Raw genomic sequence first — 15,954 nt, forward strand, 5'->3', positions numbered from 1 at the left:
GATCGCGGCCGCCAAAGCCAGGACCTGCAGGTGCGTTAGGAGGAGCGCCAAAGCCGTTCTGCTGGCCGAAACCACGGTCGCGACCACCACCAAAGCCGCCACCGCCTCCTCGACTTCCAAAGCCACCACCACGATCGCCGCGGCCACCGCCGAAGCCACCGCGGGCTCGACCTCCCTGGAAGCCTCCGCGGAAGCCATCGCGTGGTCCTCCAAAGCCGCCACCGGGACCGCCGCCGCCGCCGCCAAACCCACCGGGACCGCTAGGGCGGGGACCGACAGCCTTGGTGTAGCCACGGCCACCAAGTCCGCCGCCCAGGCGAAGAGGTCTCCAGCCTTTGACGGTTCGGCCTCTTTCGACATCTACCTTGATTCGACGGTCTTTGATACGGATGCCATCGCAACCATCTAGAGCAGCTATTCACACGTGCGCAGCAACGCGCCATTGTCAGTAAATCCTTACCATAATAAGTCATACCTTGCGAGGGTGGAGAAAGGGGGGGAGAGGGGGGAGAGATAGGCAAGCTTGAGGGCCAAATCTCAGGTGAGGGACATGGTGTGAATGTTTCTGGAAAAAATCAATGGTGGCTTTACCTCTCATGTCTTTCTCACGCTCGAATACGACGAAAGCATACCCGCGGTGGGGCTTCTTCTTCTTGTTGGGTTTCTCGTGGGCATGGGTATCTGTGATGATTCGAATCTAGAGAAAGTCAGCAGCTGGTTTCGTGATATTCATCATGGGGACGACAACATACGCGCTCAATTGGACCAAAGCGTCCAAACTCCCTTTCCAGGTCAGACTCGTTGGCGTCGTAGCTCAATCGCGCCACCACGAGGGTCTTGAAGGCATCGCCACGAATGTTGGGGTCTTGGTCTGGGTTGTCTGTATCGCATCAGTCAGCATGTATGGTCGGGGCGTAAAAGCGCCAGGAGACGGGGATATCGACAACGGGGAGACGCACAGTCCTTTGGGGTTTCGGTCAAGAGGTTTTCGCGTCTCTCCTTGGCCTCGCGCTTCTTGCGGTCCTTCATCTGCAGCCAACTCTCAGTTGGGACGTATCCATCGTTGTCCTTGTAGACGTTGAGGGCAGGCAGATATTGGGCGACACCAGCCGGGCCGGCGGTGCGTCGGTTTTCGGGCGCTTCGTCGACATGGGGCACCCATCTCAGGGGAGGTCGAGGTGCGAAGAGGGCGAGGAGCTGGGGAGGGAGCTTGTCTGTCATCTTGGTCTCGGTACCGCTATACTGCGTGAAGCGTATAGATGAACGAAATAAAATAAAAAGAAGGACAGGACGAGACAGGGATGATGCGACTCTCGGAAAGCCACGAACCAAGGGAGCGCAGTCACCTTGTGATGGATTGGTGAGAGGGCTCGAGATTGATGAAGCAGCTGTGTCTGAATCTTGTGTCTGTCTAAGTTATGTCCCGGGTCCACAGGCTGCCGTCGCGTTTCGTTAGTCTAGTCTAGAACCGGGAGCTTCAAGCCAAGGCCAGGAAATTCCTCTCCCATTTCACTCATTTCATCGCGAGCCTGATCAATTCTCCGGCAATTATCCGACGCGGCAAAGGGGGACAAGAGACCCCACCCTGTCAGAGCCTTCCGCTGTGAGCATGTTGCGTGTCTCTGACTACTCTGTTACGGATCCGCATGTACGGAGTACTCCTTGGACTGCTGCTCGTGGGTCTAGTCTTCAAGTAGGCTAGCGGCAGCACCCCCCCTAGAGCTCCCAAAATTTCGCGACAGGCCGTCGACTTCAAGCCGTTGTTTGGGTCTGGTGAGAGAGAGGCTGAGTGCAAATAGTTCAACCTCCAATCAAGACAACATGACGATAAGGGCGATCGAGAAGGTCTCCAAGGGCCAGGTAATCCGGCCCCCTTCTGTGCCATCTCGCACAAAGCAATCTCGAGCAAGCGTACTGATAGCGCTCTACAGAATGGCCTCGGTGCTTTCATCCTGCAGTGCAAGCGCCTGGATATTCACTACTGTGATTACTCCGGCAGCTCAAAGGGCATGAAGTAAGCATTTTCTCTCCCTCGGGGATCGGGCCCATCAGTCGCTGACCCTCGTCCCAGCGCCTTCATAAAGCACCAACTACCACAATTCGCCAAAGCACACCCACAGATTGAGTTCGCCGTATCGCCGAAACCCCGGAAACACCCTGTCATGATCGGCCACTACATAAACGGCAACCAGAAGGCCATCTGCGTCAAGAACATGGAGGCCTCGACCATCGTGAAGAAGGCTGAGCTCTTGCGGGACGCCAGCGGCGAGAGGCTGAAGAAGGTCAACAAGCCAGTCACGAGTATTGCCGAAAGTGTCAGAGGTGTGTGGTCTCCATACCATGGAAACGGAATGCCGGTATAGTTGGGGTGCACCGTGTTGCATTTTACCCAAGAGCTTGGAATGTCAGTCGTGTTCAAGCCGCGGCTTTGTATATCAAATGTACAATCTCCTGGGCAGCTGGGCTCAGCGTGTATCATATGGACGAGCATAACCCAGTGGCATGCATGCAAGCAAGCATTCAACCATGCGAGGAGAATAAGAAGAAGAATAAGCAGAAGAAGAAGAACAAATACAATATTACGCAGAATTATCGTTGCTTCGGCAGCAGTACGAGATTCAGATGCATGACATGGTTGGAAAGAGATCAGTTTGTAAAGGGTATATTATATTTTGGGTCATTCTATCCACTGAATCCGTTCCCGATCCAAACCGAAACCTTTCTCATCATTCATGACCTCAGCCTTTTTTATTTTCTTCTAGCTGGTTTTGCCATCGTCGATGACAGTAGCGTCGGAGCACATCCTTACAACTTGGAGTTGATGATATCGACGACTGGTAATGATTAGTTAGCATATCATATCGTGCATGGCCTTTCATAAGACAAGGGGGGCACTTACAAGCAGGCTTCAGGGAAGCACCACCAACCAAGAAACCGTCAATGTCAGCCTGCTTGCTGAGCTCCTTGCAGTTCTTCTCGCTGACACTGCCACCGTACAGAATGCGGGTCTCTTCGGCGACCTTGTCGCTGACCTCCTTCTTCAACCACTGGCGGATGGAGGCGTGGACCTCCTGTGCCTGCTCGGTGGTGGCAACCTTGCCAGTGCCGATGGCCCAGATGGGCTCGTAGGCAATCACGATCTTGCTCCAGTCGTTGATCTGCTTCTTCAGGGCCGAGAGCTGGCCGGCAATGACCTCGAGGGTCTTGCCAGACTCACGCTGCTCCAGGGACTCGCCGCAGCACCAGATGACGCTGACGCCGTTCTCGGTTGCGAACTTGGTCTTGGAGGCAACCGTCTCGTCCGTCTCGTTCAGGATGGTGCGGCGCTCCGAGTGGCCGAGGATGGTCCAGTGGATGCCCGAGTCAACCAATTGCGAGACCGACGTCTCACCGGTGAAGGCACCGTTGGGCTTGTCGAAGACGTTTTGGGCGGCAACCTCAACGTGCTTGTTCTGGAGGTGCTCACGCACAAAGAGAAGGTACAGGGCAGGGGGGGCGATGACGGTCTCTGCAGTGCTGTGTAAGTTTCGTTTACTTCGGCCATCGCCTCGAGAGAGCGCCGGTGATGCAATCTGCAGAACATACCTGTGTTGGAGTCGAGCTCAGCCTTGTTCAGGTTGTCAACGATCTCCTTGATGGACGACTTGGTGCCGTTCCTGGGTTCCAATCAGCTCTCACGTCCTCTCAACTTATCCCTGCGCCTTTTTCGAAGCTGCCAAGGGTCCGGCGACGAGGGGCTCACATCTTGAAGTTACCACCGACGAAGAACTTGCGGGCCATTTTGGGCAATAGTGATGAGTAATAAGCCTGGAGAGGTGTTGTAGAGTAAGAGTAATTCGTATCTGTTCAATTGCTGAAAAGAAGTTGTAAGAGCAAGAAAGTAGAAGAGAGTGCCCGCCCCAAGTCGTATGTCCTGGACTCCTCGCCAGGAACCGGAAGCTCATGGCGGGGTTGTTTGAAGAGCTCTCTCAAAAACCCCCGCTAAAACCCACTACCAGCGCCTTCAACTCGGCGTCATAGGGCTGCGGGCGTCATACCTTAAGTTTAACATACTGATCAACGGCAAGTTCATGCTTCCGTCGGCTGTCTTGGGCAGTTAGTGGCTCTATTCCTCCCCGTACGGACTATTACATATAAACGTAAGTTTTGTGTTCAAATCACGAGTGGTTCCTAGTACTTCAATGTGCACGGAGGTCCGTGAGGTTGGTTGAAGCAGCACCACCGTCCAAACAGCTGATGTAGAAATTCACGACGTCGCATATCACACATAACCCCGAGCTTTCACTGGTTTTTACTGGTGTATATGCAAACAACCCAGATTATCTTATTAGCTTTCTAAAGAAGAAGAAACCGTATAGAATCTAGTGGCGTGTCAGGTTATTCTGTTTTGTCTTAGTGAATGCCTGCTGGAAATTGATTACAGCATTCATGAAGTGCGCTGCTTGACTACCATATAAGCAAGTAACACGTCTCCCTGTTTGTTGCAAGCTCTCGTGCTATCCAGTCATTACCATCTTCCATTATAGGTAGCATGTCCTCTTCAATCTTTGCCCTCTTCCATCCCATTAACCATGTGTGACGAATGTGGTGGATTGCACCAATGCATGCTGACAAGACCAACAGAATGACAACAGTAGAAAAAACAAGCGCGTAGCCGGCGACGTACTATACCAATAGGTTAGTTAGTTTCCGTCGCCATATTTATGGGTGTGCTCTTACTCACCTACTGCACATGAGCCTTCTCCTCCTTTTTGTCCGATCGCTTCATGCTCTTCGCCTCACGCACATTCTTGGCCTTCTGCTCTTGAAGCATGACCTCAAGGCGCTCCATAATTCCCAGAATGCGCTCTGTTGTTCTGTCGAAGGTCTCTTTCATAGACTCAATATGTTCTGTTGTTCTCTCGGAGGTAGCCTCGAAATGCTCCATCATAACGTGCTGGGAGGCCAGGAAGCCAGAGATGACGCTCATGGACTCATCAGTCTGGCTGTGGATAGCCTGAACATTGCCCATCATGATGTTGTGCTGAGCAGAAACCAGGCCGCTTGTAGCAGGTTCGGTAGTCTGTGTTACAACCCCGTCAGTAAAATGTATGGCAAAAGACTGAGTAGGCGAGCCCCAAAATCCTCAGAAGTCAAGATCTCTCCAGCATCACCGTCGTTCTTTCCACAACAGTACCCCGCAAAGCAATGCTCCGCGTAGCCAAAAATTATTCCCACGAAAGGCGCCTCATTACAAGGATCCCCGACTACGTTTTCAATACACACCTAGAGTCGCCGGCGAGAAGGCGACGACCTAGCCAGGCTGAACCCAACCAAATGGATGACTTGAAAAGAACGAGCCCACGAGGCGGATTACCCAACACGGACTCATTTCCTGACCACAGCGAAGTGTACCAATTGGTGTCGCTCCTGCCCAAAGTTGGGAGGTTGGGTCCTAACGGTACCCAGCGCACACACATGACCTAGTACAGAGCTGGCTGTGGGGGGACCCTCAGCAAGTCTCGTGTTGTTGAGTGATGGCAACCGCTCAGTGATGACAGGCCGGCAGAGAGACCCAGACAAGGAAGACGGGGTGGGGTTGCTTACCATGAGATATGTGGCAGTAGCGCCATCAGGGATGTTGTTGTCATCGCGTCGAGACACGCTGTTGTTGCTCTTCATCTAGGATTTTCGTGAGTCATTTCGCAATAGAGTATGAATGCGAAAAAGACATGAAATGAAGGTGACATGAAGTGAATATAAGGATGACATAGGCAAAAGATGGAAAAAAAAATTAGATAGGTAAGAGGTACAAAGATGAAAGATAAAGGTGAAAGGTAAAAGATTATGGAAGATGAAAGATGAAAGTTGGGTAATTTAGAGGGGAAAAGGTAGAAAGGTAGAAAGGTAGAAAGGTTCAAGGTAGAAAGGTTCAAGGTGGAAAATGGATACGTAAGAGGTAAAAGGATGAGAAAATAGATGCTTAAGATGGTAGAAGATCGGTTGAAGATTGGTAAATATGTAGCTAGGTGGAAACGATTGGCAGAAAAGGCATTGACACTCCAGGTATTTAGAAGCCTCAGGCTGAATGTGATAAGTAGAGCACAACAAGACGGTAATTGAATAATAGCTATTCGTTTATGAGCCTACCCATTGACCTTGCCTCATTGAAGCTTGAAGGTGCACTCATTGCCTCTCGAAGTTTCTCAAACAATTATTGTAAGCCCACGCGGTTGCCAAACTATGAGAACAGCTTTCCTCTTCAGAGCACCAATGACACTCAGCCTCAGCTCTGCGGAAACTTAGATTCCACAATACAAATAACACTCACTTTCAACTCTTCTGAAATCTTCATTCCACAACACGAACCAGAAGCTACCCCACACCTTACCATCAGGCCGAGACTCGACACTCTCGCAATGAAAGTCACCATCGTCATTGTGGCCATCGTCAGTCTCTTCAGCACTGTTCAAGCTCTGCCTGTCGCCTCTGAGGTATGTTCCTATATGCAAAACTCCTCGCCAAAACATTACTCCCACGCGTCTACGGCCATCGTTTCGGAAAGCAGATGTCAGGGGTGATGTTCTAACGGCACAAGTTGATTGACATACAACCATACACACCCTTTCTCCACGTTTGCCTTTTACAAGCCCCCATTTCGCTCCCACGGGTTCAACCCCTATCGCCGTTGCATCCACCATGTGTGGAGACTTTGAACTAACCAACAACTAACTCGCAGTCTCCAGATGGCACTTACAACGTATGCCCCAACTGGGTTTGGCAGCACAATGCTCCATCTTGCACCAATAATGGCACCGTCACCACCATTATCGGTACTGTTACCACGACAGCTGCGGCTCAAGCAATGCCTCGACAGGCAAAATGTCCAGACTGGCCCTGGCCCTGTATCTCGCCGGCACTCAAACTGCTCCCGGATCCGGCCCTATAATTATGATTGCTGCAGTGGCGACTCAAGACATCGATGTGGCAGAGGGTAGCCACCTTGGCTACGAGCTGATAGTGCTACGATCCCAGTCGGTCACCCCCATAAGGCTGTCTAAACTTGACAAGATGCTTTGACTGCTTGTCATGAGGACGGTACAGACCAGATCAAGCTTATAGTTGACCCTACAAACGCCCAACCTTTCAGTACAGCGAAGTGAGATTTTACTGCTTTTTGATTCACTGCCTGTCAACGAACGAAGGAATGGTTGGATTTTATACATACTTGCCGGTTGGCGCTTGTCTTCATCATTTATGGACGTTTTGGTAGATTTAATAAAAAAAACAAGTCAGCACATAGTTTTGAGAGAAATGTGGTGCTGCGTGTAATTTTCCACTGTTCCAACAGTTGGGGAGAGGCCACCCACAAAGCTCACAGTCACATGAAATAGATGTAACACATTATGACATACGGTCAGGTTTCCTCAAGAGTTCTGCCGAAGTCTAGTGACTTTAAACACCTGTGATTATTTATTATTAAATACACAGTACGTGTAACGTGACTCATCTACAGTAAAGTATCGTAAAGGACCCACTGTAGACTTATGAGGTTCTAGCTTACCTTGATCCTTAACACAACGCCATAGAATAAACTAATGACAGCTTGATTGAGGCCTTATTCTATTATTGAAGGTCTAGTGAAAGTTTCGAAAGCGTTACGATGTGATATAGTACGATCGGCTGTAATATGCGTGATCTGGGCAACAACTACTGGGCTTATAAGTCAAATACGGGTGTTGATATCATTGGCCAGGGCTTAAGCATCTATCTGACGATCCGTATAACGCTGAGTACAGTGTAGTATAAACTGGGCGCATAAACTATTATCCCTTGTCACTTTGTGTACGCCTTAGGGATATCACCTCTTGATCAAAGCTGGTAGAAGCCTGTTAATTATGTTATAATCAGTGAGAGCAGTGGTGGATGGATCTATTTACAGACAAGCACTTTCTACATCTATTCCATGGGGATGCCTTATTGCCTACCTTTCTACAAGCCCGCCAAACACACAGTCATTCTGCATCACAAAGCCCAGAATATATTTTGAATTGGAGCACGGAAATTTCATTGTCTAGACTTTGAATTGCCATGACAGATATCGAAGCAGTCGATCATCATTACTACTGTCCACCGGGATCACAGCGGCGGTCAGCGGCGCCACAACGGTAAACCAAGCAGGTCGCAGGAAAAGTAAGCGAGTAGGCGAATTGATCGGCTAAATCAGTAGACGTGGAAGCCATTGCATTCCTTGGCTAACTACCCTCCTGACCATGCTGCTGAATGCGCTATCCGATCACCATCTTGCAAGATTGGCGAACTAAGAGCGAAAGGGAACCTCTTGGTCTCTTCAAGATATACTGTAACCGTGCGCAGCAAAGAAAGCGGGGCGATTCATCAGTCACGTGACATCTCCGTAGGTGCATCTGCCATTGTACTGCACTGCAGTTTGTATGTGCGGATGCTAGCGCACCGCTTATCTTATCTGTCGCAATTCTCGGGTCGAAAGCTTCCAATGGATCTCCCCTGTAACTTGGCACGCGCTAGCCTCTGGAAAAAGAGAGAGAGCGAGAGAGAGAGCCGCTGCAATTGCCATAGCATCATAAGCTTCAGACCAAGAAAACAACCACCTTGGATTTGCGACAAACCAGAACTATCAACCGAACCACAAACACACCCACTTGTTTCGACCTCTCTATATAAAACTCCTACTCAAAATGGATGGCATGGGGTAAGGACAGCCGCACACCGTCAACGTTCACCAATCGTTCACCAGTAAGACTGACCATGGACAAACCTGCAACAGTCTCACAGCAGCCGAGCAGCGCACGCTCGAGCAACGCCTGCAGAAGCGCCAGATGAAGGATTTCATGAACGTGAGTGTTTTTCTTCCCTAAGTCTCGGGGAAAAACCCCCCCTCGACGAGTAGAAACGTCCCCCCCGGGGAGAGGGAAGCTGACCACGCTCCCGCCACAAAAGATCTTCGGAAACCTGGTGGACCACTGCTTCGTGTCGTGCATCGACGACTTCACGTCCAAGTCGCTCTCGAACCGGGAGACGGGCTGCATCACGCGGTGCGTCCAGAAGCAGATGGCCCAGTCCCAGCGCCTGAGCGAGCGCTTCGCCGAGCACAACGCCCAGCTCGCCCAGTCGCAGCAGCAGCGGTAGAGGAACGAAGAAGAAGAAGAACAGAAGAAGAAAAAAGAAGAACGGAAGGACGGAAGGAAGGAATGGGATGCAGGCAAAAACAGCAAACAACAACAACATCTTCCTCGCCATGAATGACCTGTGAAGGGGCTGTTGCGGAATGCTTGCAGCCGCGTGTGTCAAAGTGTATCATAAAAACCTCGACAGAGCCGTAACGGTTGACTCGGGTTCACGTCTTTTTGGGGGCCAAAAGAAAAAGGGACGGAGATGTGTTGCAGGTCCTCCCTGTATATTTGTACTATAATAAAAGGTAAAGAGGCCGGTGCATTGCTCGCATGTGTGGGCAGGAGAAGATCCCGAAATATTCAACTCTGTTCACGACACTCTAGACGCCTCGTATAACACACTGCATCACAATACTTCACAGTTGAGCATGTCATGCTTGTAATGCTGAAAGGACACTTTTTTTTTTGTGTTGACAAGCCCTGGATCAAACCTCACCACTATCTCTAATGAGATGATGCCGTAAACGCCCATGAGCGTCCTCCGCTGCCATCATCAGAGTGCTCCAGATATATCTCCAATGCATCTCCGCGATATATCATGTGAAATATACTCCTTATTTCTTGGTTCGCCACGCGCCTTCCTTCGCACCCTCTTTCCGCAATTCCACCCTGTACAACAGGCACTTTTCACTCCAGTTCCTCACCAAGCACGGCCCTCACCCCTTCCAGCTGCTCTACAACCTTTTCCTCGAGCTTGCTCTCGTAGCCCCTGGCCTTTCCAGCGTCGCTAGGCCTCGTCCCTTTCCACTCGATTTCTCTCTGTCCCAGCGGCACCAGCCGTTCCCGGAGGATCTTTCGGCTACCCAACCAGAACTCGACATTCTCGAGTGCGCCTGCAGAGTCCCACTCCACTTGGGGTATGTCTCGGCCGTTGCTTGCGCGGAGGGCACCAAGCACGCGCGTGATCAGTGCCAGATCATGGATCTCGGAAACCGAGAGTAGGGTGATGTACGCCGATTTGCTGCGCGCCGCCTGCGTGCGACTCGCCCCTGGCGCCTCGAACCTCTCGATGCTCGACGCCGTCAGGTTGGGGAATTGATTCAGCACATACGCTACCTCCGGAGCAATTGTCTGACCCAGCGCTGTCAAGATGTTGAGCAGCAGTGGGACAATGCCCTTGGCCCAAATGCTGTAGCACCTTTGTGGGCCAACCGAGTCTGCAAATGGTGACACGTTGGGCCGGTTGAGGTAGTTGGCTAAGCTGGCAGACGTCAAATGGTTGAGCAGGCCATCGCAGGCGAGTTGTTCCGCCACTAAGGGCAGGGCCGACAGCTCGAGCAGAAAGAGTATGGACAGTTCGCCATAGATCGGGTCGCCCTTTTCCGCCAGTTTATCCGCCCAAGAGTACAACGACACGGCCACATGTACGGCATCGTGCGCAGCCATGATGTTCACAATCTGTGTCTGACTCTGACTGATGCCCGGTATGCAAAGGCATGCCTGCAAAATGGCGTTCACAATGGCAACATCCTCTGGGAAGATGGTTGCGTCTGAGTCGTGAATCAGCGACACCAGTGTCCGGAGACCTTTCCCGACAACACCATCCAGTATTCCAAGAACCGTCTGCGACACATTCAACGAAGAGTCATTCAGAGCACGCTTCTCTGCAACACTGTTGGAAAGCTTGGGATCCGACGCTTTGACCTGAGCCCGCAATGTCACGTAGAGAAGTTTAAGAAGTGTTCGGTAGAGTGAGAGGCTGCCGGGTGCATAAGGCTCTTCAAAAGTGCTGACTGTTGACCAAAGGGCATTCAGAAGTTTCGCGACATCGGCAGCGGATGGTGTATTGTCGACAACTCGCTGCACGAGCAGAAGGGCCAAATCGACTCGGGACTCGGTGAGCCTCTCGAAAATCTGCTCGTGGCCTTGGGTGGCTTCGTTGGCTGCCAAACACTGCTCAGCGACCTGGAGAGTGTGTTTCTTAAGGATACTATTAGTGGGAAGACAGTGGCTCAACTCAAGCAGCAGGAATTCCCAAGCATGGAAAAGAGCCTGTTGGCTATTAGCAAAGTTCTGTCCAACGTGGGTAGGGTATACTTACTATTTGGGCATCTACGAGAGACAAGTTCGCGTTTGCCTTCTCCATTTCGCTCTTGAACCCGTTGCCACGGATTCCTACCCACCCAGGGTCAAACTGCAACATTGTGTCGGCGAAGTTGAGGGCATAGTAGTACCCATTGCCAAGCGCACGAGGTTCGAGGAGTGTACGTTTGAAATCATCGAGCTTGCAACTGGGATACTTGTTTGCAAAATTTCTCGCAAAGTTTGCGTGCAAGGAATTGTTGTAGCCAGATACCAGCACGCCGTCTCTCAAGAAGTAATCAAGATCTCCAGCTAACTCGTTGGCCAAGTTATCAGCTTGTCCCATTTGACGCAGGTGGAAGAGCTGCATGGCAAACGTCTCGGCGATGTATGCTGCTAAACGAGCTTCGTCGCAGGCTTGGAGCATGCTGGTCTTGGAAGTAATGTGAAATGACTCGAGCCCTTTCACATACTTCCGTAGGCCTAAGAGGAATCCTGTGTTTTTCTGCAGACTGAAAATTGTCCACGGCCAATAATTTTGAGCGGATGTTATGAAGTCAAGTATCGATAAAGCTTCAGAGGCAGGGATTGTATCCATGTTGGAGAGTCTGTTGAGCGCGGAAGTCAGAACTGCGTCTGATGCCGGCTGGGATGTCTTGTCGTGGCCATTTCGCGCGTCGCGCGGAGTCTTGCCGGTGAGGAGACAGTTTGCCATCCACTGCTGTCTGTTCCTAACAATGGTGGAGAAGAACCGCCAGATAATGCTGACTTCTTCTGCCTGGTCAAAAGGCCTGTCCAAAGAGGACAGCAGCTGTAAGAAGGATCTCGAAGTCTGGGGACCTAGATATCCAAGTAATGACGGTGGCTCGCCCGTCGCTTTCCCAGCACTGACAACTAACGCTTCCAAGAGTGCAATTGTGGCCGCCCTGAAACCTTCATGGGCAGCACATACCCTAGCCACAAAGGGCGACGCTTTGAATAACTGCAACTCTATGGTGGTCGAAGATTGGTCGAAGAAATTTGCCACCCGAACTAGAGTCGTGGCAAGCTCTAAAACGGCGATCGTTCGATCGCTCAGCGCTTTCAAGCCATTGGCATATATAGTTGTTCCAGGCCAATGAACTGCTACGGCAAGAGTTGCCAAAAGTGGTTGAATACGTAGGCTTCCTGCCGACGGCGCTAAGAAGCTATCAATTATATACTTGGCGGCTGGCTCTAACGGCGCCGCCAATTTCTTCTTGTTTTCAATCTCGCCCATACTGTAGGTATATAGTATGAACTTGTTGAGAATGGGGACAAGGTCCCGGATAAGTACTGTACGTTGCAGTTCAGACGAAAACCGCCACGTAGTCGAACTTTCCAATGTGTCCACGCAGGCTTGTGATATAGCCACAGTAACTTGTGTGATGAGTTTGTCTGAAACGCCAAGCCATATACTTTCAGAGCCCTGCTGGCGAGCGTTCGATTTAGTTGGTGTTTTTCTCTGGACTGTACTTATCATGGAGCTGTCCACGACGTTGTGGAAGAATCGCAACGTGCTAGCCAATAACTCGTACTGCTCGTTAGACAGCTCTAGTGTGCCTGTCAGGCGTGAAAGCCGGCCAGCCCTAGATTCGTTGTTGAGTAATGCGCATCGTCCGAGATATGACCATACGCGACCAGGCTGGAGTGGCAGAATTGCATCAAGAAACTGTATTGAGGCAGTCACGATCGGGAGCATGGCGCTTTCTGGGTCATTCTCGATATAGTTGTCGAGTATATCACAGACAACTGATATGATGTCCTTGGTCCGTCGTAACGCGCTGCTTGCTTCGGCGATGATAGATAAACCGGGTTCTGAAATGGCCTCTTTATCCGCGTGCCTCACAGCTTTTGTGGTTTCAACTCGGATCAAAGTTGCCAACAGAGAGATGACCTCTGCGACCTCATCGTCGTTGAGCACACCGAGCTCGAGGCGGTAAATGCTAGGTGTCAGATTGGCTTCCAACCGCTTTCCGAGTAGAGACAACGTGGAATGCTTATACTCCATGAGGACGATTCTGCCGGAGTCGCTCATAAAGCGACCATATGTGCCCGCCGGTATGATAAATGTCTCGTCGTCTGAAGATATACGCTTACGAGCAGAGGTGATCTCGAACAGGGGGAAATCGTCCAAAAATCGGATTGTGTTCAAGCCTTCGTCCTCCTGGGCAAGCTCATAATCATTGAAAGATTTCGGAAGCTCGAAGGTCAGATGAGGTGTTCGTTTGAGGATCTTCAAAATAGCATCATGGTGGGTGTCAGAAGAGTGGGTGGTAGAAGCGAGATTTCTGCACAGGCTTGTGAAAGGGATGAACTCGTACGGGAACCGCTGTAAAGCTTGACCCAGAAAATTTTCCAGGGTGAATTCATCATTGAGCGTCCGGGAGATGACATCGTCTTTGGGTAGCAAGGTGCTCGGTTCTGTGAGCTGCCAGTAGCTATCACCGCCGGAGAGCAAAGATAGCAGTGCTGTAAGCGGTTCTCCTTTGTAGCCAACGAAGCTGAATGTGGACTTTAGAAGACTTATCAATGCCAACCTCATCCGGGAGCCCACAGACGCTGCAAATATGGCACTTTCAGAAGTGCCCAGACATCGAGCCATATCAGAGATGATATCATACACTAAGCCATCACTCGTGGCTGCGGCTCCGATAAGCAAAGCGGGCTGGATATCTCGTTCCATGGAGGTCATGGCGAGGAAGTCATCGTAGCCGGTTTTATCAATGGTTGTAATGCTTCCAGCTGAGTTTCTCCGTCCAGCGCCTGGTATCATCTGAGTTCCCGAGTCATACGACTCAATTGCTTTCTGATTCTGAATTGCATCGCGCTGTTCGGCGCGCTGTTGGTAGGATGCATACATGCCATGTAGAACCGGCACCCAAGCTAAAGCTACGGGCAAGGCAGAAGCCACACCTCGGTCAACAGCGTTTGTGACTACTTCGTGTATCATAAGCAGAGCATCTGACGACCCAAGGAACTCGACACCATTATCAATTTCCTGCTCTCCGTAGAAAAAGCCCAATGTCCTGGGCAAATTGAGCAAGGTGAGGGATATCAAGCTGACAAGACATTGCACTGGCGGTATGAGCTGAGCAAGTCCGTCAACTCCGCCCAGGACATCAAGAAAAGAGGTCTCGCCCACGAATTGAAACCATTGTTTCACCAGTTCAGGGGAAACCAGCACTTGACTGCACAAGTCCAGCAGTTGGAAAGAAACGGTCATGGCATGGATGGCCTCGGCGAGGAAAGTCTTAATCCATTCATTCTGCATGTCGTCGTCATGTAGCGTCTGGTCTTTGGCGACGGAGGAGACGTCTTCGCAACTCTTGATGCTGTCGGAGGTGACAGTAAAGTACTGCGCGATCAGAGCATGATATGTCTTGGCGGGGGCCCCAGTGCTCTGTGTTTGCGACGTCAATCCATATGCCTCCATGAAGGAAACACGTATTTTCCTGGTCGCCTCATTGGCGGCACACGACGGCAACTGCTCGTGCAGCATCAAAGTGAACAAGTGGTCGGTTGTCATAGCGAAGTAACGGCGCTCAGCCAGGTAGGTCTGGAATATGCGACGTCGCCTGGCATCGTCATTTTCAAAGTCGGCCTGGAGCTCGGCAGCATCGCGAGTAGCAGCCAAATTAAGCCCGGGTAAGATACTGGAAGCTTGCGCATTGGTGGCGCCAGCGGCCTCCTGAAGATTCGTCACATCCTGGCTCGAGATGGGACCCGTGAGTTGGTTCCGAGAACGGGATTGGAACTCGATCACGACTATGCGCAAAGCGGCCAACAGGTTTATGCTGGCGTTGTTGCTCAGCCAGGTGGAATCTTGTTTTATTGTGTTGATATCGTATTTGTCGTTAGGTGTAGGGGTGACTTGGACAGCCGACGTTCGGGTCTCGAAGGCTTGCTTGTGAGGGTCATTGTTGCCCGCGGGTTCAAAGACAGTGCCAGGCTTGGTAAAGAAGGCCTGGACGATGGGGTTCGTAAGGAATTCGATGATGGCACGACTACTTTGGCGGTGGCCAGTAGTATCTGCCAGAGCCGACGCGACGAGTCTCCATGACCTACGGGAACAAGTAGGTTAGCGACCGAGTGGTGGTCGAGGCTGGCTGACAGGACAGGACATACAAAACAACAGACTCGCCCTTCAAGCAGGGCTCTAGGTCAGGTAAATAGACCTTGTCGACGAGCTGGGGTGCCATTGCTGCAGGTTACTGCCGGCAATGCACATAGCCTTATGCATCAAGATCATGTAGTAAATGCCATGTGCTGGGTTGCAGCAAAACAGCGGACGTGGTGATGTGAGGTGGCGGACGCGCTGCTTCCAAAATGTCTTCGAGATGCTGCAGCACTCCAATCTAGTCTAGAGCTTTCAGAATTCGCGGCGGGTCGTAAAATGCAGGTAGTAAATAAACCAAGTCAATCAACAATCTTGCAGCCGCCAGGACGAACCCGAGCCCGAACCCAAACCCCGGTCCAAGCTCTGGGGCATGGCTGGCTCCTTCAGCGGGTAGCTTCTGGCTCAGGCACACACAAAAATGGGCTCGGGGACAGCTCGAGATTTTAGTTGGGGAGTGGCCAAGATCCCTGTACCGCAGAGCAGTACGGTATGCACTTTCCGTAAGTACGCTGATGCAGCCGCAGCCTTGCAGTAGCACGATTGAGACTGGAGGGGTGATTTGCACAAGTCGGTGTAAGTTAGCTGTGTTCAGCCTCGCGCGCA

General features: G+C 51.2%; 7 protein-coding genes across 7 annotated transcripts; 3 read left to right on the forward strand and 4 right to left on the reverse strand.

The window, feature by feature from the left end:
* Nucleotides 1-195: 195 nt before the first annotated feature.
* On the reverse strand, nucleotides 196-1,617 carry BKA67DRAFT_557370 (U1 small nuclear ribonucleoprotein of 70kDa MW N terminal-domain-containing protein). Its single transcript, XM_046102249.1, has 3 exons — nucleotides 960-1,617; nucleotides 753-880; nucleotides 196-697 (listed from the first exon to the last, which is right to left on the reverse strand). The coding sequence occupies exons 1-3, from the start codon at nucleotides 1,219-1,221 to the stop codon at nucleotides 470-472; spliced, it is 618 nt and encodes a 205-aa protein (XP_045962424.1). The 5' UTR covers nucleotides 1,222-1,617; the 3' UTR covers nucleotides 196-469.
* Nucleotides 1,618-1,821: 204 nt separating this feature from the next.
* Nucleotides 1,822-2,363, forward strand: BKA67DRAFT_533356 (thioredoxin-like protein; the record flags this gene model as incomplete). Its single annotated transcript, XM_046099685.1, has 3 exons — nucleotides 1,822-1,860; nucleotides 1,932-2,014; nucleotides 2,072-2,363. The coding sequence occupies 3 exons, from the start codon at nucleotides 1,822-1,824 to the stop codon at nucleotides 2,361-2,363; spliced, it is 414 nt and encodes a 137-aa protein (XP_045962425.1).
* A 442-nt stretch (nucleotides 2,364-2,805) lies between these two features.
* On the reverse strand, nucleotides 2,806-3,780 carry BKA67DRAFT_591287 (triosephosphate isomerase; the record flags this gene model as incomplete). The annotated part of the gene is made up of 4 exons (XM_046104693.1): nucleotides 2,806-2,834; nucleotides 2,900-3,508; nucleotides 3,586-3,656; nucleotides 3,743-3,780. 4 exons carry the CDS (start codon nucleotides 3,778-3,780, stop codon nucleotides 2,806-2,808), a joined length of 747 nt encoding a protein of 248 aa, XP_045962426.1.
* A 943-nt stretch (nucleotides 3,781-4,723) lies between these two features.
* On the reverse strand, nucleotides 4,724-5,661 carry BKA67DRAFT_656406 (uncharacterized protein; the record flags this gene model as incomplete). The annotated part of the gene is made up of 2 exons (XM_046106934.1): nucleotides 4,724-5,062; nucleotides 5,587-5,661. The coding sequence occupies 2 exons, from the start codon at nucleotides 5,659-5,661 to the stop codon at nucleotides 4,724-4,726; spliced, it is 414 nt and encodes a 137-aa protein (XP_045962427.1).
* Nucleotides 5,662-6,205: 544 nt separating this feature from the next.
* Nucleotides 6,206-7,250, forward strand: BKA67DRAFT_689368 (uncharacterized protein). The gene is made up of 2 exons (XM_046109094.1): nucleotides 6,206-6,473; nucleotides 6,726-7,250. Exons 1-2 carry the CDS (start codon nucleotides 6,399-6,401, stop codon nucleotides 6,975-6,977), a joined length of 327 nt encoding a protein of 108 aa, XP_045962428.1. The 5' UTR covers nucleotides 6,206-6,398; the 3' UTR covers nucleotides 6,978-7,250.
* A 1,211-nt stretch (nucleotides 7,251-8,461) lies between these two features.
* Nucleotides 8,462-9,545, forward strand: BKA67DRAFT_557386 (Tim10/DDP family zinc finger protein). Its single transcript, XM_046102250.1, has 3 exons — nucleotides 8,462-8,710; nucleotides 8,786-8,855; nucleotides 8,959-9,545. Exons 1-3 carry the CDS (start codon nucleotides 8,697-8,699, stop codon nucleotides 9,145-9,147), a joined length of 273 nt encoding a protein of 90 aa, XP_045962429.1. The 5' UTR covers nucleotides 8,462-8,696; the 3' UTR covers nucleotides 9,148-9,545.
* Nucleotides 9,496-15,796, reverse strand: BKA67DRAFT_557389 (nucleoporin subcomplex protein binding to Pom34-domain-containing protein). Its single transcript, XM_046102251.1, has 3 exons — nucleotides 15,360-15,796; nucleotides 11,233-15,295; nucleotides 9,496-11,183 (listed from the first exon to the last, which is right to left on the reverse strand). The coding sequence occupies exons 1-3, from the start codon at nucleotides 15,431-15,433 to the stop codon at nucleotides 9,819-9,821; spliced, it is 5,502 nt and encodes a 1,833-aa protein (XP_045962430.1). The 5' UTR covers nucleotides 15,434-15,796; the 3' UTR covers nucleotides 9,496-9,818.
* Nucleotides 15,797-15,954: the final 158 nt, after the last annotated feature.

This window comes from Truncatella angustata (assembly GCF_020726525.1).
Source record: "Truncatella angustata strain MPI-SDFR-AT-0073 chromosome Unknown BKA67scaffold_2, whole genome shotgun sequence".
NCBI lineage: Eukaryota > Fungi > Ascomycota > Sordariomycetes > Amphisphaeriales > Sporocadaceae > Truncatella > Truncatella angustata.